This window comes from Ictidomys tridecemlineatus, chromosome 9 (genome assembly GCF_052094955.1).
Source record: "Ictidomys tridecemlineatus isolate mIctTri1 chromosome 9, mIctTri1.hap1, whole genome shotgun sequence".
Taxonomy (NCBI): domain Eukaryota; kingdom Metazoa; phylum Chordata; class Mammalia; order Rodentia; family Sciuridae; genus Ictidomys; species Ictidomys tridecemlineatus.
The window spans coordinates 122,509,809-122,533,614 of NC_135485.1; the positions used below are offsets into that span (position 1 = coordinate 122,509,809).

At 35.0% G+C, this 23,806-nt stretch overlaps 1 protein-coding gene across 6 annotated transcripts in view; it reads right to left on the bottom strand.

Annotated features, from left to right (window-relative positions):
• The window catches only part of Arfip1 (ARF interacting protein 1), a 109,216-nt gene that overhangs the window by 84,533 nt on the left and 877 nt on the right, over positions 1-23,806 (bottom strand). For 2 of the 6 annotated variants that reach the window (XM_013363926.4, XM_013363927.4), the window contains exon 2: positions 6,701-6,780. The exons of the other annotated variants lie outside the window; for them this stretch is intronic. In XM_013363926.4, coding sequence (XP_013219380.2) covers positions 6,701-6,778 — 78 coding nt within the window. In that variant the 5' untranslated portion in view covers positions 6,779-6,780. The remainder of the gene's footprint in view (positions 1-6,700; positions 6,781-23,806) is intronic. 6 annotated transcript variants of the gene reach the window in all.

Below are 23,806 nucleotides of genomic sequence, written 5' to 3' on the forward strand. Positions count from 1 at the left end.
GATGCCAGGTGCAGTGGCGCAGGCCTGTAATCCCAGTGGCTCAGGAGGCTGAGACAGGAGGATCAAGGGTTCAAAGTCAGTCTTAGCAAATGCAAGGCACAAAGTAACTCAAGGAGACCCTGTCTCTATAAAATACAAATTAGGGCTGGAGATGTTGCTCAGTGGTTAAGTGCCCCTGAATTCAATCCCTAATGCCACCCCTGCCCCCCAAAAAACAGAGCTGGAGATATAGCTCAGTGGTAAAGCATCCCTGGGTTAAATCCCCAGTTAAAAAAAAAAAAAGAATAAAGACAGCAAAGAATTTGGGGAAAGCAATAACTGAAGCAAGACCTCATTCAGCCATTGCAACTTCCAGCTACCAGAGACAGAGGTACAAACAATACAAACTGCTACACCTGGAGCTAAACAATGGCAGCAATGGTATCCTGAATGGACCAGTGCTCAATATTCCTAGTGTATAGCCAGGATTCTAGTTTCCCAAGCCTCATGACACTTCTATCCTCTTAGTAATCCTTTTTCTCAGTGGATGAGCTAAAGCTGATTTCATTTGCTGTCAACATAAGATTGGGACACCAATCTTACAAACAAGAAGTAGATAAATTTTAAAATAGTCTCCTAATATCTTTGTGAATAGTTTTGATTTATTAGATAATTCTGAAATAGTGTGGCAATTTTTCAGAATTTCAGAATATCAGAATACTATGAAACTTGTTTGACAGCTTTATGGTTCCTTTCTCTAATACTAACAGTAATGATTAAAAGGTTGATATTTCCTGAATGTTTATTATAGGCTAAACAACGTGCTAAACATATTACATGAATTACTTCATTTAGCCCTCACATCTGCTCTGTGGGATAAATATAATTTTCCCAATTTTACAGATGAGGTAACTAAGGCCTAGAAAAGTTAAGAAATTTAAACAAATCAAAATATTGCACCTTCTTACAAAAGAAGTCCTACGTGAATAATAAGAGGTAACATTTAGTGAGTACTTACATGTCACACACATACACACACATACATATTCCGGCATTTATATGAATCAAACCCACTGCTTTCTTGACTCCTAACAAAGATCCCCACTGAAGAAAGAGAAAGAAGAAAGAAGCCACAAATTTTCAACTTTAATTGTTCTAGTTATGGCTTCAGACAATGAAAGCCACAATACTTAGTGAACTGATTATGCATCTCAACTGAGACCATATTTTGTTTCAATATCAAAAAGCACAAATGCCATCTGTGATGGATGAAATTATTCAGATTTTTGTTTGCCTACAAAAAGAGAAAGCAATTCTATTAAATTCATAATTCAAAGTCTTTGAAATTTCCTTCTGTATTAGCAAAAATACAGCCTTTTGGAATGGAGGAACTTTAGATAGGGCAAAGGGAAGGGAGGAGAAATGAGGGGTAGCAAGAGGATAGAAATGATGGTGAAATGAGTTAGACATCATCACCCTAAGTTTCACTGGTGTGAAATCAGTGTCTTGAAAAGTTGTGCTCTATATGTGCATTCTGCCATCATGTATAACAAATCAGAATAAATTTTTTAAAGTAAATAAATAGATAAATTGTGCAAAAAAAAAAGCTAATCTACTAAAAAGTCAACATAGTTCAAAAGTATTAGGTAAATAAGCCTATGCACAAAGTTACAGGAACTAGCCAAAGAGTTATTACAAGTAATGATTTAAGGTCCAGCTCTGCCCCTTTATATACTTTACATAAGTCACATTACTTCTGAAACTTTCATTTTCCTCATTATAAAATAAGATTACTAATCTCGCTTATATAACTATTGTCAGACAAATGTGTAACTACTGTATAACATGAAAATACCATGTAAAGAAGCTACAAATATAGTTAAGTTCAACAGGACAAATACTGGAATAATTTCCACCAACACTGGTACAGGCTGAGCATTCCCAATTCAAAATGCTCCAATCTGAAATCTCTGACATGATACCACAAATGGAAAGTTCTACACTTGACCTCATGTGACAGGTCACAGTCATGTGTAAAATATTGAACCAAACTAACTTCAGATTATGCATGTAAGATGTATATGAAACATGAATGAATTCCGTGTTTAGATTTGGGTCCTATCCCCAAGATACTCATTTACGTACATGCAAATATTCCAAAATCTGAAGAAAAAAAAAAAAAGAGCCCAAATCCAAAACACATCTGGAAACAATTCAGAAAAAGTGGATACTTGACATGCATTCCTTTCTTAACCAGCATAGCTGTTCCTTAAAACCATCACCATGGGCACTCTGTACTTTTCTAAAACAAATTACAATCAGGACGGAGTTGTAATATGATTATAAATGTTCTTGTTGTATCCCAATTTCCCCTTTATGTTATCCTGACAATTTCATAGTTTTAAGAGGCAAATGACTCTCAAACCTATTAATAAAGGAATAAAGCAAATGTGATAAAATCCAAATAATTATTGAATCTGGATGATAAGTATATGGAAATTCATTAAATTTAAATTTTTTCATTTTTTCATTTTTCTTGCATGTCTCTATCCCTCCCTCCCTCCTTCTACCAGCAATGAACCCAGGGGCACACCCCAGACCCCTTTTTTATTTTTTTGGTTGCGGGTGGGATACTGGGGATTGAACTCAGGGGCACTAAACCACTGAGCCACATCCCCAGCACAATTTTGTATTTTATTTAGAGACAGGGTCTCACTGAGTTGCTTAGCACCTTGCTTTTGCTGAGGCTGGTTTTTGAACTCATGATCCTCCTGCCTTTAGCCTCCTGAGCCTCTGGGATTACAGGCATGCTTCACTGTGCCCAGCCACCCCCCCTCCTTTTTTTTTTTTTTTTTTTTTTTTTTACTTTTTATTTTTTATTTTGAGACAAGTCTCACTAGGTTATCCAGGCTAGCTTTGAACTTACAATCCTCCTGCCTCAGCCTCCTGAATATCTGGGAGTACAAGAGTGTGCTGGTTGTTACACATATTTCTTTCTTTCTTTCTTTCTTTTTTTTTAGTGTCAACCCCGAACTGGTCTTTATTTTTCAAATACTGCTAACTGCAAACTGCAATTCAAATCTTCTTTCAACTTTCTCATCTTCTGCCAGTTGTTCTCATTTCTATGCCACACACAACAATCTTAGCTGCTAGTTGCCTCTTGAACCACATTCCTCATACCTTTTCCTGACTCTTGGTTCCAAGCCAGAGTCCTCTTCACCGTTGCTCTAACACACCAAACTTTTTTTCCGCCCTTGCTGTTTCCTCTGTCTGGGAGATGACATTCATCTCATTCAAATATCTGTTCAAACATCATCTCAAAAGGGCCAGCTATGAACAACCTATGTAAATTAGCACTCTTCATTACTCTTTAGCTCCCCAACATGTTTTACAGCAGGAAATATTACTTTGCATTATAAAATAACATGCAGCTGGGCACGGTGGTGCACATCTGTAATCCCAGCAGCTTGGGAGGCTGAGGCAGGAGGATCACAAGTTCAAAGCCAGCCTCAGCAACTTCGTGAAGCAACTCAGTGAGACTCTGTCTCTAAATAAATCCAGAAAACAGCTGGGGATGTGGCTCAGTGGTAAGGCGCCCGTGGGTTCAATCCCTGGTACCAAAAATAAAAATAACACGTCTGTTTTCAAAATGTCTCCCACGCATATGTCTACAACATAACAGCTAACTCCTCAGCATGAAAAATTCTCCCTGAGACCAGAACTATCTTCTTTCAGATTATACTTCATCAGATAAATCAAATTTACTCACTCTTTCCAAACATGTTTCTAAATTTTCCTTCCCTCAGCCTTGGCTCAAGCAATAAGCATTATCATTCACATGCTCAAATTCTACCCAAGCTCTACGACAGCATAATGCCACCACTGCTGATATTCCTGGTTGATATTCCTGTGAATAATCTGTATCACTCAAAAGGCATTACTATCCTGCGTTTTATTTATTTATAAATTTCTTCTATTGATCAACATAAGCCTTGAATGCAGAATCTGTACCCAATTTATTTTTTCGATCTCTGAGTTACACAAAAGAATGCAAATATTTGCCTACATTTTTCCTCAGTATTAGAAATTGGTATATATACTAATGTTACTATACTGAGAGACAGACAAAATAAGTCTATAATCCCAAGCCACACTGTCTTTGCTTTCTTTTGTTGTTGTTATTGAAAATATACTTACCTGCTTGTTTTCCCAATTTCTTGCTTCTACCTTTAAATAATTTTTTTCTACTTAGTTTCTTAAATTTATTCATCTTTTTCACTTTCATCTGGGTTCAAGTCATAACTCTGGTTCCTTAATAGCTATGTTAACCTTTCCAGTCTCAACTAATCTGTAAAATGGGGAGAAAAACCTCAACTGCCAAAAGTGTTATAGAAGCACTGAGATTACAAATGTATAACCTACTACAATGCCTGGCAACCAATAGGCTCTCAGTGAATGGCTCAATTAACCTACCTTCTCTTTCTACTTGTAAGCAATCTGATCCAAAGATTTGGAAAAGCAGATTCAAATCAGCAGACTAATAAGAGGGGAATTTATTTTTTATCTTTTAAGTGATAAAAACAAGAAGTTGTACACATTAATAGAGTACCACCTGATGTTTCAATACGGGTATACATTGTATGCTCAGTTTAAACATATCTATTTCCTCATTTGTTATTTTATGACAAAAAAATTTGAAAATCCTTTCTCCTAGTTTCTTTATATATATATAGTACATAATTATTACCCACAATAGCACACTGGAACTTTTAACTCCTACCTCCCTGTGTCTTAGTACTCACTGAGCAACCTCTCCAACCCTCCCTCTCCCCTATTCCCTCTAGTCTCTGGTAACTAACATTGTACTCTCAACTTCTATGAGATCAACTTTTATATATTTTACATATGAGTGAGATTATCCAGTACTTGTTGTTCTGTGCTTGGTTAATTTCACTTAATAATCTACATGTTGTCTAAAATGACAATATTTCATTACAAATAGGAAAAAATCACAAAGCATTCTTAAATCTTACTTTGGTTAATTATACACTCCTATAATGCTTTAAATTGGGGCACAGATTCAGCTTATACTCACATACTTGGTCTGCTATTATTACTATTATTATTATTATAGCATTCCCTTTGGACATGACATATTTGGGTATAGTTAAAAACACAGGGAATGGGCTGGGGTTGTAGCTCAGTGGCAGAGCACTTGCCTAGCACGAATGAGGCATAAGGTTCGATCCTCAGCACCACATAAAATTAAACGTAAGTAAATAAATAAAATAAAAGTATTGTGTCCATCTATAAGTTAAAAAAATTAAAACACATACACACACAGAGGGAATGCCTAACATGGATTTTATGTTAACTTATGAACAAATTTGAACAATTCATTAATTTGCAGTGGTTTCCTTCAGACCACTGTTACCCAAACCTCACTCTCTGCCAAGCAGGAAATTTCTAGTTTAACATTTATCAGAGGAACATTCACACAAACAAAAGTCACATAAACAGAATACTTGCACTTATTATTATTTATTATGAATTATGAGTCCCGTCACTGGCTGTGCTGCCACTCTTTCCTGTAGCTCACAAACTTTCCCCCTGATCATCTCTCAAGAGTACAGATTCAGAGATTGGGTGACTGAAAATCAAATCTGTGAAGTAAGACAAATAAGTACACATAATTCTCTACTTTCTCAGGATTACATACATCTAACAACACTGCTTTTCCAAATGATAAACAGCCAAGTCGTCATAAATTACAAAGAATTCTGAATTGTCTACAAATAATACATACTTGCCAAACAGAACTCATCTTTGATTTTCGGACTAAAAGTAAATTACTTGGTGCTAAATTCCTCACTGAGGTTTGTCACACAGGCAGTATCTTGCTCAAATAAAGCAATAATGCGCCTAGTACATCACTAGCTATATAAGTTACAAATCGGTAAGGAACACAGCTGGAGTCAGAAGGCCCCATGTTGAAAGCTACCCTCATCCATTCCTCTAGATCAGTCACCACTGCTCTGAAAGTTAAATTTGTTCAACAACAACAACAAAAGAAAAAAGAACAGCTGTTCTACTTACCTACATGAATTACAGTGAGTCAATGTGGGACACAAAGTGCTATGTGGTAAAATATTTAAGCACTACAAATATAATAGGCAATTATGACTATGTTTCACATTCTATTTGACTTGAGTTCAATATAAAATTAATATTTCATAATATTTCTCCTTTGTCTAATGAATTAGAACAGTGGCTCTTAGTTCTACAGGTGATTCTATCAGAAGAAAAAAACTACATAAGCTCTACTGTCTACCACTCAGGTTCAACGAATCTGAAATTTGGTTTAAAAACACTATACCTGGATTCTGACACATAGCAAACCAAAGTGCTCTTGAGCAAAATATGAACCTACTACAACTATTATTTCAAGAGTAACTTATAGCGATTGTCACATTTCCTTTTTAAATAAGAACTTATACAGCTTTTATGTTTATTATTATGTGACAAGCTGTGGTCTAAAAATTTCAGATGCCTGAAGGCAAGTGTGACTTACTTGCCATTATGAAGAAACCTCTCCCTCCTCTTACCCTTTGTGTAAAAGAGTTTATTTATAGAATGGCACAAGTTTGAACAAATTAAGTTAGTCTGAAACCTTGATTGAGATGGACTGACTTTACAAAACAATATAACACCATCCAATCACCTCAGAATTAGACTTGACTTCTTCTGTGGCTGGTTTAGATGCACCAAGAGTAGTTGTATCATTGCTGCAGTCAGACATACCTAAAAGTAAAATGTGTTAAGCACATATTAAATCATTTAGTTAAAAGAGCTTTATTAGCCCACTGATATTCTTTCAAATATTCCACAGCATAACTAATTTATTTGTAGTGAGAATTTGCATTTCAAATTATCTACAATAATAAAAGTATCTATGGATTACAAGAAATAAATAATTCTAAAAACAAAAATTCAGGAAAAAGCACTTATACAGAATGATTACAAATAATTTCATAAAATATCTTAGATATAAAACAATTCAAAAGATAAGACTGCCAACCTGATTTGACAGATGGAAAAACTGAGATCCAAAGATGTCTAAAGTTAAAATATTACCTGTGGCCTACACAAAACAAAATTCCAAACCAGAACTCAGACCTTCCCTACCCTGGTGGAGAGTGGTCTTTAATATTAATAACAGTGGTGACTGTTCATTGTCTAAGTGTAACACAAAACTCAGATTTTATTCAGTAAAAGTTTAATGAGTTATTTCTGCTTCTAATTTACTCAATAGGGAGAACATCAACTACATATGAAGAACTCTTCTAGGCACTAAGGGAAAAGAAGAGTAAAATCTATTGCAGATTCTAAAAGCAATCTCACTCTAATCAGGGAGTCATACATAAAAAATTATAAGACAATTAAAGTTACATACTATAATGCAAAGAAACAAATTTTTACTCCTGAAATACACTAGAGGGAACAATTTACTGTTTTCAAACAAAATTCAAGACATTAAGAAAATAATACAACATGACCAAGTGGGATTTATCTCAGTAGTATAGAACTGGTTCAATTAGGGAATCTATTATAGATACTATATTCATAAACCTAAAGGGGGACATTGCTTTCTCCACAAACACTGAGATGGAGTAAATCTGACAAAATAAAACACCTATTCAAAATAAAATACTCAAGAAAATATGAATTTAAGAAATACTTTCTTGGGCTGGGGATGTGGCTCAAGCGGTAGTGCGCTCGCCTGGCAAGCGTGCGGCCCAGGTTCGATCCTCAGCACCACATACCAACAAAGATGTTGTGTCCGCCGAGAACTAAAAAAAATACATATATATATGTTAAAAAAAAAAAAAAAGAAAGAAATACTTTCTCGGGGCTGGGATGTGGCTCAAGCGGTAGCGCGCTCACAGCCCGGGTTTGATCCTCAGCACCACATACAAACAAAGATGTTGTGTCCGCTGAAAACTAAAAAAATAAATATTAAAAAAAATTTTAAAAAAATAAGAAATACTTTCTCAACATAAAATATTTATCCACTTTAGTTCTACGACCATTATCTCAATTAATAAATAAAACAGGCATTTCCACTAATATCAGGAATAAGACAAAAACACCCACCATCTCCACTACTATTCACATTGTATTAGAGGTATTAACCAATCTGACTAGTTAAGAGAAATCCCAAAGGAAACAGATACAGGTAAAATTATCTCTCTTTGCAGGGGATATGATAGTATGCTTGAAAGACCCTGAGGAATCAATGATAAAACTAAAAAATAATTCATTGAAATAGTAAAATACAAAATTAACAGATAAAAATCAAAAGCCTTCATACAAAAACTATATTCAGGGGACAGAATGGCAGGGAAAATTTCACTTACAATAACAACCAAGAAGATGAAATACTGGGGGCTGGGGATATAGCTCAGTTGGTAGAGTATTTGCCTCACATGCATAAGGCCATGGGTTCAATCCCCAGCACCACATACACACACACACACACACACACACACACAAAAAGAAGATGATGAAATACTTAGGAACAAAGTAAGCAATGTATAAAACTTGTATGAGGAAAAAATGTTTAAGCATGGCTGAAAAACACTGAAGACTTGAGCAAAGGGAAAGACATTCCCTATTCTTGAACAAGATGACCACATCCAATGATACAAAAATACATATATATTGCAGCATTCTTTGTAATTGTAAATTATTGGAAATGGCCTAAGGTGTCTACACGTAGGAAAGTGATTGAAAACTATGGTACATCTAAACTGTATAACTGTAAAAGGGGGAAAAAAAAAAGAAAAGAAAAAGAAGACAATCTTCATATGATATGGAGTGATTACCAGGACATGTCCCCTCTTATCCAGTTTCATTTTCTATAGTCAACTGTGGTCTGAAAACTTAAATGAAATTTTCCAGAAAATGAATAATTCCTAAGTTTTAAATTGCTGATATCATAAAGAACGTAATGACATATCATACCATCCTGCTCCATCCTACTCAGGATGAATCATCCCTTTGTGTAGCATAGTCACACTACATACAGTATCTGTCCTGTGTATGCTGCCTATCATTCAGTCACTCAATAGATGTCTGTTATCAGATTGCCTGTTGTGGTACCACAGTGTTTGTGTTCAAGTAACCCTTATTTTATTTAAAAAGGACTCCATACTCAAGTCTTGCTACCAATTCAAATATGCCAAAGAGATGCCATGAAGTGCTTCCGTTAAGTGAAAATACTATAATATATTTTGAGAGATAAAGGCACCACTATCATATATCATTTATTATAGTACATTTTATTAGTCTATTTTATTACAATAGTCTATTTTATTACTATTGCTATATTTCTTACTGTGCCTCATTTACAAATTAAATTTTATTATACACACACACACAGGAAAAAATTTAGTACATATAAGGTTCAGTACTATCCAAGGCTCTGGGTAGGGCAGGTAAGAAAGGGGTAGAAAGATGTAGGAAAATTAAGAGAATAGGCACAGGGTAACCGAGGAAAAGGAAAAGTGACATTTCGGGACACATATTTTTTTCTTTTTAAAAATTTATTCTGCCAGGTACAGTGGTGCAAACCTATGATCCCAGTGGCTTGGGAGGCTGAGGCAGGAGGATCATGAGTTTAAAGCCAGCCTCAGTAAAAGTGAGGTGCTAAGCAACTCAGTGAGACCCTGTCTCTAAATAAAATACAAAATAGGGCTGGGGATGTGGCTCAGTGGTTGAGTGCCCCAAGTTCAATCCCCGGTACCCCCCTCCCTGCCCAAAATTAATTCTGTTAGAGCTATAGCAATTTTCAAATATACTATAAAAAATTTTTAATTAAAAAACAAACAATTAAAACCAGCCAGCATAAGGTGGGAACTCAAAATAGTACAGAGACACCAACAAATTAACTAACTGTATTATAATGAATAACCAAAAGAAGAAAGGGAAGAAAAATAAAGAAAATTAGAAATGGGTTCTTGGGGTTAAAGAAGTTATAAATAGGGTTGGGATTGTGGCTCAGAGGTAGAGTGCTTGTCTCACACTTGTGAGGCACTGGATTCGATCCTCAGCACCACATAAAAATAAATCAATAAAATAAAGGTATAAAAAAAAGATATGTTTTGTTGGGTTTCTGTTCTTGCGACTAAAAGGCTCAGGGGTCACTCTAGTTAAACTGGGCTAACTGGGCTGCACGAAATAACCACACAAGAGACACAAATACCTTTTCTTTGGGGTTGCTGTGACGGCTCCTCTGACCTTAAGGGTCCGCAGAAAGAGAGAGCCAGAGCAGAAAGAGAGAGCCAGAGCACGCGCTGACCCCTTTTATTGAGGAGAAGCTATTCAAATGAGGCAAGGGGTCAGGTTTCAGGGGACTAAGTCTATCTTCATGATGTCCACTGTCAGCAGGTTGACTGACACCTGGGTAGGCCACACCCAAGGGCACAGTAAGAGGAAGGGACACACACAAGGCACTTCCATGGAAGATTCTATCCTAAACAGGGCAAGGGGTTATATTACAAAGGAACAGGTGAGCATAGCTTCACCCAAGGGCTGTAGCAAGACACACCCATTTCTGTGACTGAGCGCCTCAGCACCCAGCTGGGGAGTATAACTCAGTCACCCGTAAGGTTGGCCTCCCACAATGTTTGTTTAAAAAAAAGAAGTTATAAATAAAGAAAGAAGAAATGCTAAAATTAATTCTGTGGTGTTGGACTGGAATCAGAGACATCAGTATAAATTCGTATTTATTATATTTGTAATATATGCACATAAATATTTATGTGCATTAGTTTACTTTCCTAGCTCTGTTCACTAAGGAGCCTAGAAGCAAAGACTGTATAGTGACAATAAGTGTATCTGGTGCCCAGATTTTGGTTTCTAAATACTTCAATAAAAAGCATCAAGGCTCTTAGACAAAGTAGCTGATTCTAAGACTGAGGCAGGAAAATACAAAATGGGCTGGAACATCATCTTATGTCAGAAACTAAGAAAACTCTAAAAGAAAACAAAAAGGGTGAGGGGTTGTCCAAAGAACACAGGAGCCATTAGTGCTCCTTAAGAAACTGAGCAACAAAATTTGAGGCTGGAGTTGTGGCTTAGTGATACAGCATGCATGAGGCACTGGGTTCAATCCTCAGCACTACATAAAAATAAAAGTATGGTGTCCATCCACAACTAAAAATATGTTTTTTAAAAAAAGAAACTGAGCAATAAAATAAAGGATAGCACTGAATTTAAAAACACAGAACAAGCATTAAAGAGTTCATAATGACATAAACAAGTAAACAGAAAAAGTGACTCTTCCTTACAAAGGAACCTCAATTAAAATATAGAAAGGAAATAAGAGCAAACAGAAACATTATCAGGCATATATCACAAATGTTGCTGACAAGATCCTCTCAGTAAATGCTAAAATGCTAAAATGTTTTCATATGAAAACACTGTACAAACACAAATTAAGAGACATGCTAAAAATTAACTGATCTATTCTCTTCAAAAGTATCATGTTCGTGTAAGACAAAGACAGAGTAAGAAACTTACAAATTAAAGAAGACAATGGAGAAATTACTAAATTCAATGAGTTCCTGGATAAAATCCTGGAACAGAAAAAGGGAGTAGTTGAAAATTTGGTTTAATTCTAATAAGGTCTGCAGTTTAATGAATAATATTATACCAATCTTACTTCCTACTCTTGATAATTACAGTTATGTAAGATATCAGCATCAGGGGAAATGGGGTAAGGAAACTTTTAATGAGTGAGAGAATTCTATACCCTAGAACTCCACTTAGGGTCTAAGGCCCCTGGGAAGAATTCTCTGTACTCTTTCTGTAAATGTTCTATTTAAAATTAGATTAATTTTTTTTAAATAACAAAAAATTTTGAGCAAAGGTAAAGGAATTACCCTTAGATAAAAGGTGGCAATCTCTTTGACTATGGTATCTTGCCTCAAAAGAGGAAGGAATCTGTAGAGACAGTGAAGAGTAGAATGTCAAAAAAAAAAAAAAAAGAACATTAAGGCAGTTCATTTTTGCAATCTTCTACTTTCTTTTAAAATAGAATTTATCATCTGCTCCCTAATATTAAAATAATACCAATTGGGAAAATAGTTCTAGAAAAAAACAAATAACTTGAGGCAAACAGGGAAACAGCACAAAACTGAAAATTGGCTTGGGATGTGGCTTATTAGTAGAGCGCTTACCAGAGTATATGCAAAGCTTGGATTTATTTAAATGCTAGGGTTGGATCCCTAGCATTTAAATAAATAAATAAATAAATAAATAAATAAATAAATAAATAAATAAATAAATAAATAAATAAATGGAAAAGAAAAGGAGGAGGAAAAAATTTTCCAAGAATTGCAAGGCAATATACTAGATCTTACGTTATTAATATTTTAAATGCTCTGAATTACTTTACAATTATTTCGTAAAGATATGCTTGTTTATAAGTTTGATGACTAACAGAAGTAAGAGTGAAAAGATTTAAAAGTTAATGACTTGTAATTTGTGCTGTTTAAGATATACATTTTAGGGTTATAGCTCAGTGGCTGAGCACTTGCTTAGTAAAAGCAGGGACCAGGGTTCAATCTCCAGCAATGTCCCTTCTCAAAAATATATATTTTCTGATATTTATGAGTTCAGTTATCTTTAAAACAAAAAAAATTAATTACTACTATAAAACTACCACTTATACTCAAGCCCCACAGGCAGTTATACTGGAAGCCAAAAATGTCATTAAGTCATTTCCAGGGTTCATCTTCTATAATTAGCAGAGGTATTCGTGAAACAATGAGCATAAGGAGAAAAGCCTACAAAGAAAATTACTAATTAGCATCTATAAAGATGTATACATAGTATCACCTGAAGTTTATAAGTCATCAAACTGTGGCTGTTTTGATTTTACTATGAAAAATCATCTTTCAATTTTGTAAGCTGAATAGAGTAGGTCTATCCAGAGGGAAAACATATAAGAACTTTTAATGAGGAAAAATTCTATACCCTATAACTCTTAAATGCATTTAGGGTCTTAGAACCCTGGGAAGAAAGCAGGAGGCATGAATTCTGCCAGATCCCCAGAGATAAGAGCCTAAGATGAAACAAAAGACAAAAACAAAAACTCACTCCATGTACAGTCAATGATGCCACTGAGTTCAAAGACTCAGCCGTCTGATACTAAAATATCTATGGGATAAGAGTTGTTGAACAGAAATCATAATTTAAGTACTCATATACCATTGGAGGTCTAAAATAGTTTGCCCAAGACACAGGGAGGCAGACACAAACAGGAAAAACATGGCAGATCACACTGGAATATGAATTTAGTAAAATAAGTATGTTAAGGAAGCTAAAGCAAAATTCACTTGGAAGGGCTGGGGATGTGGCTCAAGAGGTAGCATGCTCGCCTGGCGTGCGAGCGGCCCGGGTTCGATCCTCAGCACCACATACAAAGATGTTGTGTCTGCCAAAAACTAAAAAATAAATATTAAAAATTCTCTCTCTCTCTCTCTCACCTCTCTCTTTAAAAAAAAAATTCACTTGTACAAAACAGTACACATAAGTCTTCAGAGAAATTTACTGATTTTTTAAATAATAAATCTTCACAAAAATGTCATGAGTTATTCTTTGAATAGTTAAAAAAAAAAAAGTTTGAGAAGTACTATAAATAACAACAACATATGGAATGAAGGAGTTCCAATTGGTGAGTCAAGGTTAAATACAGAACACTGAGCTGAAAGTAGCAAGACAGGCTTGCTTTGATCTAATCTTGCTGAGCTTCTTTGACTGTTCTGTGACATTCCAGAGTCTGGTTACCATGCTAAAGATTAAAGAAAGTGGCTCTATCTCTCACATTCTCAACAGAATCTATTAGAATATGTCTACCCTTTCTCATTCATGAAGAAATGGTAATAGAATACTAAGGTTTGTTTTGATTTCATAATTCAATATTAATTTTCAAGTTGAACTTACTTTTACAGCAAAAAAATTAGAATCAAAATATATAATGACTCAAATTAAAAAAACACGTTTAGAGTTGAAAACAATATCCAAAATACAGAAGTCTTCCGTTTCATCAAAACAACTTAAAATAATTTTGTTTTCTATAATGACAGCTCTCCTAAAAGAAAAAAAAAAAAACTTTCCCTACTGTCCAACTCATTTGATAGTGGACTGAAAATGGCTTACCATGTAGTACGTTCAAAGCATATTACATTTCCTTTCATAAACAGAATAACCAAATAAAAAGAAATAAGATAATACAGAATCACCTCATGTTTCTGTGTTTATATTAATTACTATAACTATGGTAACTATAAAAGCTGTTTTGACAGACATCTACAAGTCCTATAGTTCAAGTTGCTTATTAAGATTAACATAAAAGGGCTGGGATATAGCTCATGGTAAAGCGCTTGCAAGCACAAATCCCTGGGTTCAATCCCCATCTCCAAAAAAGAAAAGAAAGGGGAGAAAACCCAAAAAAGATAAACACATAAGATAAATTCAGATACCTGGACCAAATACAGTTAATTCTTAATTACATTTAGTAAAGAGAAATAATTTAGCAGTTAATCTAACATATTCAATTATGCCCATCTCCACCATCATAATCAATTTCTAACCAAGTAACAAAATTAACTCTTTGGAGAAGACTTTTTCTTTTCCTCCTTCAGACTGTGTTACAGAGAAACTTAACGATAAGACTCTCTACGCCTGTAATCCCAGGAGCTCAAGAGGCTGAGGCAAAAGGATTATGAATTGAAAGCCAGCCTCAGCAACTAAGAGAGGCACTTAGCAACTCAGGGAGACCCTGTCTCAAAATAAAATATTAAAAAAGGGCTGGGAATGTGGCTTAGCAGTTACACACCCCTGGGTTCAATCCCCGGGACCACAACAAAACTAAATTGCTCTCTGAAAAGAAAACTGGCTGTAAATAAACTAAATTATACAGTGAATGGTGGCTGCGATTCTTCACACATGGCCAGCTGAGTTCCAGAATATAAGCAGTGAAGCCAAACCAAAGAGAACCACTGTTTTTAGTGTTTGTTATAACTGAATTCACTCAAAGACCAAATAGGTTACCCATTATTGGGTATTTTAAGTATGAGTTGTTATTCTCCCTTAGCAATGAATAATTGGAGAGTTACTTTGTTAGAAAATTACCAAAACCATACCAAATAAATTCATTCAAAATTCATAGATAATTTTTTAAAATATTTATTTTTCAGTTGTAGTTGGACACAATACCTTTATTTTATTAATTTATTTTTATGTGGTGCTGAGGATCGAACCCAGGCCCTCGTACATGCTAGGCAAATGCTCTACTGCTGAGCCACAATCCCAGCCCCATAATTTTTTTTCAATGGAAAAAATTCATGGTAAATAACCTGAATATCACTTAATAGATACAGATTATTACATGCAATGTGCATATACATCAGTTAGTATACAACCATATATTTCCTTGTTCTGTCTGATGTGAGGGCCTAGAAACAATGACATCTCAGTAGTCATAAGCATACACAGGTATTAGTTTCTAATCATTCTCTAAGAAAAGGAACCAGGGCTCCTTGGAGAAATGGCTGATTCTAGGACTGGGGCAAATAATATACACCAAGATGAGCCTGGGGCATGTTGTCGTGTCAGAAAATTTAAAAAAAAAATTGTTCAAAAGTCAAAAAGAAAATCACCATAAACCTCACAATGATGGGGGTATGTTACAGGAATGTAGCATTAACTAAAAGCACTCCAAATGGCCAAAGCTAGAACGATATGAGCAAAAAAATAAAGTACTACCAGATTATAACTCAGAGTACAAAATAAATATCCATGAGACAATACTTATTCATTTGAATAAATTAATAAATGGGAAGAAGAGATAAGTTTCCCTTATGGAATATTTCCCAAAAGTTTACATAAATACTTGACCCTAAGGAAATAGAACATAATTCCCCATTCTCCAATTGTGTACTTCACTAAGAGATTCTCTTCCAAGAAGTACAATATACAAAGGAGAGGGAAAAACAGTAATTTCATAGTGGATAAACGTGACAAGCCAAGTGTTCAAGGTTTGACATCAGCAGTGCTGAAGAGTACTGCAGTAGGATACTCTCAATACATGATGGAAATGGCACTGTGGTCTTCTTCCCCCAAACACATTCATCAGTCTCATCATGAGAAAAACATCAAATAAATCCCAGTTGAGGGAAAGTGTACAAATATCTGACTCATAATCTTCAAACCTGCCTAAAACAAGGACACAAGATAAACTGTCAAACCAAAAGAACACATGACAACTAAATAGATTATACTACCCTAGACGAGACATTTGAACAGAAAAAGGACATGAGGGGAAAACTAAGGCAATGTGAATAAAATACAGATTTAGTTAACAATAATGTGTTAATATTGGTTCATTTGGGCTGGGGATGTGGCTCAAGCGGTAGGACACTTGCCTGGCATACGTGTGGCCCGGGTTCGATCCTCAGCACCACATACAAACAAAGATGTTGTGACCACCGATAACTAAAAAATAAATATTAAAATTCTCTCTCTCTCTCTGTCTCTGTCTCTCTTTCAAAAAAAAATATTGTTTCATTAATTATAACAAATATATCATAATAATGAAATGTGTTAATAATGTTAAAATAGGAAACATAATTATATGTCAATAATCTAATATTATTTAGTAAGTATATTTATTAACAAATTTATTAATGAATATGTTCATAAAAGGTATGGGATACATACAACCTCTATACTATATTCACAATAAATCTGTTAAATTTAAAACCATCTAAAAATAAAAACTTACTATAAATAATCAAAGAACATGTTATATTTTATATAACTATTAATAATCTGGCCCGCATATTTGAAAAGCTAGTTGGCAATTTAACTCTTTTATTTTTTGGTACTGGGGATTTCAACCCCAACCCCCTTCCTCACACCTTTTTTTTTTTTTGTATTGGGGATTGAACCCAGGGGCATTTAACCACTGAATCACATTTTTTGAGATAGTCTTGCTCAGTTGCTCAGGGCCTTACAAAATAGCTGAGGCTGGCTTTGAATTTTTGATCTTCCTGCCTCAGCCTCCAGAGCCACTGGGATTTACAGGCATGCGCCACCATGCCCAGTCCAACCCTTTTTATTTTGCATTTTGAGGCAGGGTCCCACTAAGTTGCCCATGCTGGTCTCAACCTTTCAATCTTCCTGCATCAGCCTCCCAAGTTGCTGGGATTACAGGCATGTGCCACAGTATCCTGCTAGCTTCTACTATTTTAATGACTATGTTTATAAAAATTCATATTCAAAATCTTATATTACAGGGCTGGGGATGTGGCTCAAGCGGTAGCGAGCTAGCCTGGCATGCGCGGGGCGCTGGGTTCGATCCTCAACACCACATAAAAAAATAAAATAAAGATATTGTGTCCACCTAAAACTAAAAAATAAATATATTTTTTAAAATCTTATATTATAAAACTCCATTTGCTGAAATCTTTACAACATCAAATTAGAAAATTAATTAATTGATATTTAGGGGTCAGGTCCTGACCTAGGTTTTAGGAATCCAAAAACGGGTGAAAAAAAGATAACTAGATATTTAGATATTGTTCCTACCTTCATAGGGTTTATAGGCCACTGAAGAGAAAGGCAACCTTATAATCAAATAAATAAATGTCATTTGTAGCTTTGGAAATGTATGATGTTATTACCTTATCTAGGAGGTTAGAGTATTCCCTAAAGAAGCAAAACTTTAGCTAAGATGTGAAACTGGCATGATCAGGAGTTAACAAGTGAAGTGAAAGAAAAAAAGAATGGTCCAGACAAAGAGAAAAGCATGTGCAAAAACCGTGCAAAAACAGGAGGGAGCAAACAAAATACAAAGGACTAAACTAGGCTAGCATGGGTGAAGTGGGGAGTTAGGCAGAACATGGCACTCGTGAGGCTGGGGAACTATGCATTGTTAAGGAGTTTTATTTTTACTCTAGGAGCAATGGAAAGCCATAGAACAATTGAGGAAGAGAATGAAAATCATACATATTTCAAAATTAATTATTGTGCCTTCAGGATGGATAACAGATTAAAGAAGAGCCAAAAGTAGCCAAGAGGCTACTGAAATTTCAGTCAAGATAATGGTAACAAGCTAAAGTGATGTTAGTGGGAATAGGAATAGATTCAAATGACATTTAGAAAGTAAGATTAATAAAACCTGTAGACTCATTTATTGTCTCAGAGAAAGGGATATAAGCATCACTCCTAATTTTCTTGATTATAAAATGAAAATATAATGGCATCTTTCACTTAAAAAGGAACAAAAAAAGATGACAAGTGTTTGGGGGATTGGAGAAGAAGGAAGGGAAATCAATTTAGTTTGATACATACTAGATTTGGGATACCTTTAAGATATTTAAGAAGTTGTCAATCAGACAACAAGATATATAGATCTAGAGCTCAAAAGAGAAAACACTCAAGTCCTGAGAAAAGCTGACATCTTTATCCTAGAAAAGCAGCTAACTATAATCCCTATGTATCCAAGAAAAACATTAGACTTAGACTTTGGCCATCTGGATTTAGTTAAAAAGCTGAGAGAGAACATGGCAATAATATTTCATCAGCTAAAACAAAAACTGCGAGGCACCACGGAGAACACAGGGATTTTCAAAATCTTACTTCAATAATATAATAATTATGTAAGGAATATATAGCATTTTAAAGTTTTAGCAGGCTGGCAAATGTTTTTGGTAATGTTCCAAACCTGCATTGTCCAATAAAGCAGCCACGAGGCAGCTACTGAGCACTGAAATGTGGCTGGTGCAACTAAGGAACTAAATTTTTTATTTTATTTTATTTCAACTAATTTAAACAGCCACATGTGGCTAGTAACTATCATATTAGAGCAGGTTTAGGGCTTCCTCATATATTTCATCTGATTCCTAACAGCTTCTTCTCAAATTAATTGGGAAGAGACATGAGGGTTAGAGGGACTGGGAAGTAGAAGAAACTTTTATTCTATCTGTGATTAGAATTTTTCTTTCAAGAACATACAGTAATAGGGGCAAGGGATGAAGTTCAGCGGTAGAGTGTTGCCTAGCATGCATAAGGCCCTGGGTTTGATCCCCAGCACCAAAAGAACAGAGTATATAGTACTTTCATTTTTATTTTTAATTTTAAAAGTAATCAAATGCTATATATAAAAGTAGAAAGTACAGAAAGAGAAAATAAAAATCATCTATAAACCCATCTTTAAGAAATAATCTAGTGCTGGAGATGTAGCTCAGTGGTGGAACATATGCTTAGCACACAGAAAGCACTGGTTCCAGTTACCACCAATTAAAAAAAAAAAAAAGAGAGAGAGAAAAGAAAAAGAAAAAAACAACAGGAGAAATAGTCTACAATTAACATTTAGCCATATATTAAGATGATCTACATTTTTAATCCTTTTGTTAGAATTACCTAAACACTAATGGCCCAATGGCCCAAGTTACTTTCTTTGAATTTTACTACATTTCTCTTTTAATCTACTTTTACTCAAAAACCTTGGAAATCCTGCTAAACTGCCATCTTCTCAAAACTGTGAAGATAAGCTCTTGACAGTCCACTTGACCATTTCCTTTACCAGCACCACCACCATCCCCTGCCATCAATGACACACACTTTAACTGGAACCTGATCACCACTCTCAATGTCCTAGAATTATTTAATCACTATAGTGATTTAGAAAGCCAGAGTAACACTCAATAAATGATAACTATTATGGAGCTCTAGGTGCCTAGAAACTGACTCAGAAAATGGAAATAACAATCAAAGCAGATAGGGTCCTGGCAATCTTAGAGATTAAAGGTCCCTTCCTGAACCCCTAAGGATTCTTTCTACCTAGCACGTGAATTCTTGATCCATTGACCTTATATAAAGCACTTTACCTAAATCTCAATTTCTTCATTTCTAACATGGTTATGGTATTTGTTCCACTAAATGACATGGCTGGAATAAAAATAGAACATATATGAAAGTGTTTTATAAATTATTACATGCTAAACAAACAAAGGTATTAAACATGGAGTAACATTTTCTTCCCTAGTGCAAACTTTCCAACCAACATGCCAAGAATGGATTACAGATGTGCTAAAATACTGTCCCATTGTTTTATCCCCAAAAACTTTCAGAAAGCTAGGGAGAGCCTCGCTACAGACATCACAAATGTAAATAATTTTGTATGTGTGCTATGATGCAGAAAAGTTTGGAAACCTTGCCCTAGAATTCTATCTCATGCTAGCAGAAATGGGGCTTGACCACCCGACTTTCCACTTTGCATGATTTTAGGCCTCACTCACAAATCTGTTGCTCTTACAGTACCGCTCCAAAATCTGTTATTGCTCCCCAAAGGATTAAAGAAAATCAATCATGAACATCTATTGCTGCTAGTCCAAAGCAATAGAGGATAAAAATGAAACCAAACAAAAACTCTTAGTTCAGAAAATAGCAATGATAAAACTGTATTTTCACAAAAGAATTGAGCAATTACTAGTTTTACAACTACCTTCAAAGCCTAAAACATTCTAAAAATTTAGTTTTGGTAACAAATCTTTGTCTTTTGAGAAGAGATATGATTTCTTCCAAATACTGAATCACTGTGGGCTAGGGATGTAGTTCAGTGGTAAAGAATTTCCCTAACATGCACAAGATTCTGGATTCTATTCCCAATACCACCAAAACAAACAAACAAAGCCCAATACCCAGTTATTCAGACTCTGGTGACTAAGGTGAAGTGACAATGGTAGAAAAGAACTTTACCATATGTCTCAATATGAGTTAACAGTAGTATCAGAAGTAGATTTCAAAGCAGATTGCTTCTCAGAAGAACAGTATTCACTTAAATAGTATGTTTGTATCAGTGACCTGAAAAATTGTGCTCTATAAGTGTAATATGAAATGACTAGCATTCTGCCATCATGTATAATAAATTAGAATAAATTTTTTTTAAAAGTATGTTTGTTAGGGGGAAAACAATTTATAAAAAGATCATATGTTCCTTTTTAGGAGTCAACTGCTAACAGAACTAAGCAACACCTGCCTATGACCATCTTAAGACAAAGATTTAGAAGAGATAGAGGAGAGGGGAATGAGAGGTAGGAGAAAGAACAGAAAATAAAGAGGGGAAAAAATACATACATATACTTTTGTCTTACAGAAAATAGTTGAGAATCTGATAGAGATATTAAGTGGCTTCTATGACTGTGTAAATGTAGTAGAAACCATGTTAGATCCTTTGTTTTATAAAGCCTTTTTCATACATCCCAGAAGTAATGTTGGCATATATCTTTTAGATTATCATAGACCTTAAGTCATTATCTTCCAAAGTATGTGGAAATAACTCACTTTTTTAGTCTGTTCATCTATAAGTATATTACCTTAAGTTCTCTGCTTAATATATACCTTTCTCTACCCCAAGAGAAAGGTATATATTAAGCAGGGAACTATACTGAAATTTGTTTATGCTTAAAGATGGGTTTTGATGTAAAAAGGTTATTATTTATAACTTATTTTCACATTTCCCACCCCTGTATGTCATTAAGGAACACAACGCACCCATAGATTTATATCCATCTTCTTGGGAAAACCCTATAGATGACCACTCTATAAGCCCTGTTCAAGTTCACTTCTTTTTGGCATACTTTTCAGTAGGACATTCAAGTAATTGTTCATCCACTGAAGAGCAATAAAAGAAAAGACCTTTTTTTAATGTCTGACAGAAAATCAGGTGACATATCCCCAATTCATTCCTGAAAGAATGTAATGGAAGTATATAGTAGCTGTCTAAAGTAGTGTGCACCAGACACCTAGGATCAAATGCTGGCTCTATCAGTGTAATTCAGAACAGATTATTTTAGCTTCAGTTAGCCATTTGTATCAGTCTCTTCATCTATTAAAAAAAGGGGGGTTAGGCCCCTTACAAAGTTGCTAAGAGGATTAAATGAAATAACCATGTAAAGCACTTAGCATAAATTCTGGCACACAGGAGGCAAAACAAATGTAACAGTCACTATGGTGTTGGATATAATTTATCTTCTGAATTTGTCATTACCTTAGAAAGAAACTAATTTTAACATAACATTCTTTTCAAAGTTATGTTAACTGCTCCTCCAAGTTAGGATGCTATATAAAAGGAAGATTATTTTGTGAGCAAAATAAAACCAAAAACTGGTTAGACAGATTCTGATAAGCTGTATAACTCCTCAAGTTCTAAAATTATATGACATAAGGTTCAAACCTTTAGAACTTTAACCTTCAATCAAAAAACATTTCATGGGTTGGGGAATATAGCTCAGTTGTAGAATACTTGCCTTGCATGAATAAGGTAAGCAACATACACACACACACACACACACACACACATACACACACACACACACATTTACTTGACAATCGATCAGAAAGTATGCACTCTAAAACTTGAGTTTGGAAAGATTCTAACTTACTTAAAAGAAAGAAACAATCATTAAAATATCTAATGTAGGATGGAGGGAGAGAGTCTGTCAAGTTAAGCAGCAACTTAACAAAGGCTTAGGAGCCACACCACTGAAATATCTTATTTTTTCTTCCTTGCAAAGCTAGAGCCCAAGGTAAATACAAAGTGGAAAAACAAGAAATGAAAGAAAAGTACAACCAAAATTAAATCTTTTACTCAGGTGAACCTAAGCACATCAGTTTATACATCCCTTGGATCACCAAAGCACTGGCTATAGTATGCTTAGAAACCTCAAACCACAAAGCAGGAACTAAATAAATAGACAGTGTAAGTCTAGGAAGGAATGTAGACACACTGAAGTTATGAAGTACTTGGAGATTTCAATATCAAGTTGGAATCCCTGCATTCTACTCACCTTGGCCCCAAACAAGCCACTTAGAGTTTGGGAAAATAACAGCTCCACCAAAAGCTCTGTTTTCACTGACTTCAGCAAGACACTAAGTAGTGGTTTTAACTATTTAGACATATATCTCTTTTGAGAATTTGAGAAAAGGAATGGACATTCACTCCAGAGGGGGATTGGAAAAAGGCACTCAAACAAAACCTGTCATATGATTTCAAGGACAGGGACCAAGAAGACCCCTGAAAATCCACAGACCTCAATTCATAGCCCAGAATCAAGTCAAATCATAAACTAAGGAAAACTAATATACTGATTTAAAAAGGAACCAAAGTAACTGAGGCAGCGATCTTAACCCAGAAAATAAATTTAGAATAGAAATATTGTCCATTTTCCCAGATAATGGTGTTGGACTTTATGGCTGGGAAAGGGCGTTGGTTACCTTGAACAAGGAAAACAAAAACGGAAGAAAAGTATGATTAAAACAGTACTAAAATATAGTTGACTGTACTCACTTTGAAAGAGCAGTAATGAAACGGCCAATCCCTGCAGCTGGCTAAACGTAACCCATAAAGGCCTGGATGAACATAACCAATCTGGTGCACCTTTCTGTCAACGAAGTTAATTAAATGGCAAACGTGAACACACCCTTCCAGGTGAAAGCACACGTTGAAAAGTCCTGCAGATCTTCCATTGTTTCCTTATCAATTAAGAACTGAGGAAGCATACTCTGGGAGAAAATAGAGACAAGAAGCAGAAATCCTTTAACCAAAGGATCTGCTGGAAGTGTAAAGCACAAACTTTTTTGAGATCAAAGAGTTCAAGGGGAAGATAACAACAAAGCCAAGGAAGCAATAATAAAGAGAGGAAAAAGTCTAGAGTTTAAAAACTGTTCAAAAGAAAAACTTCCTTTCCTAGAC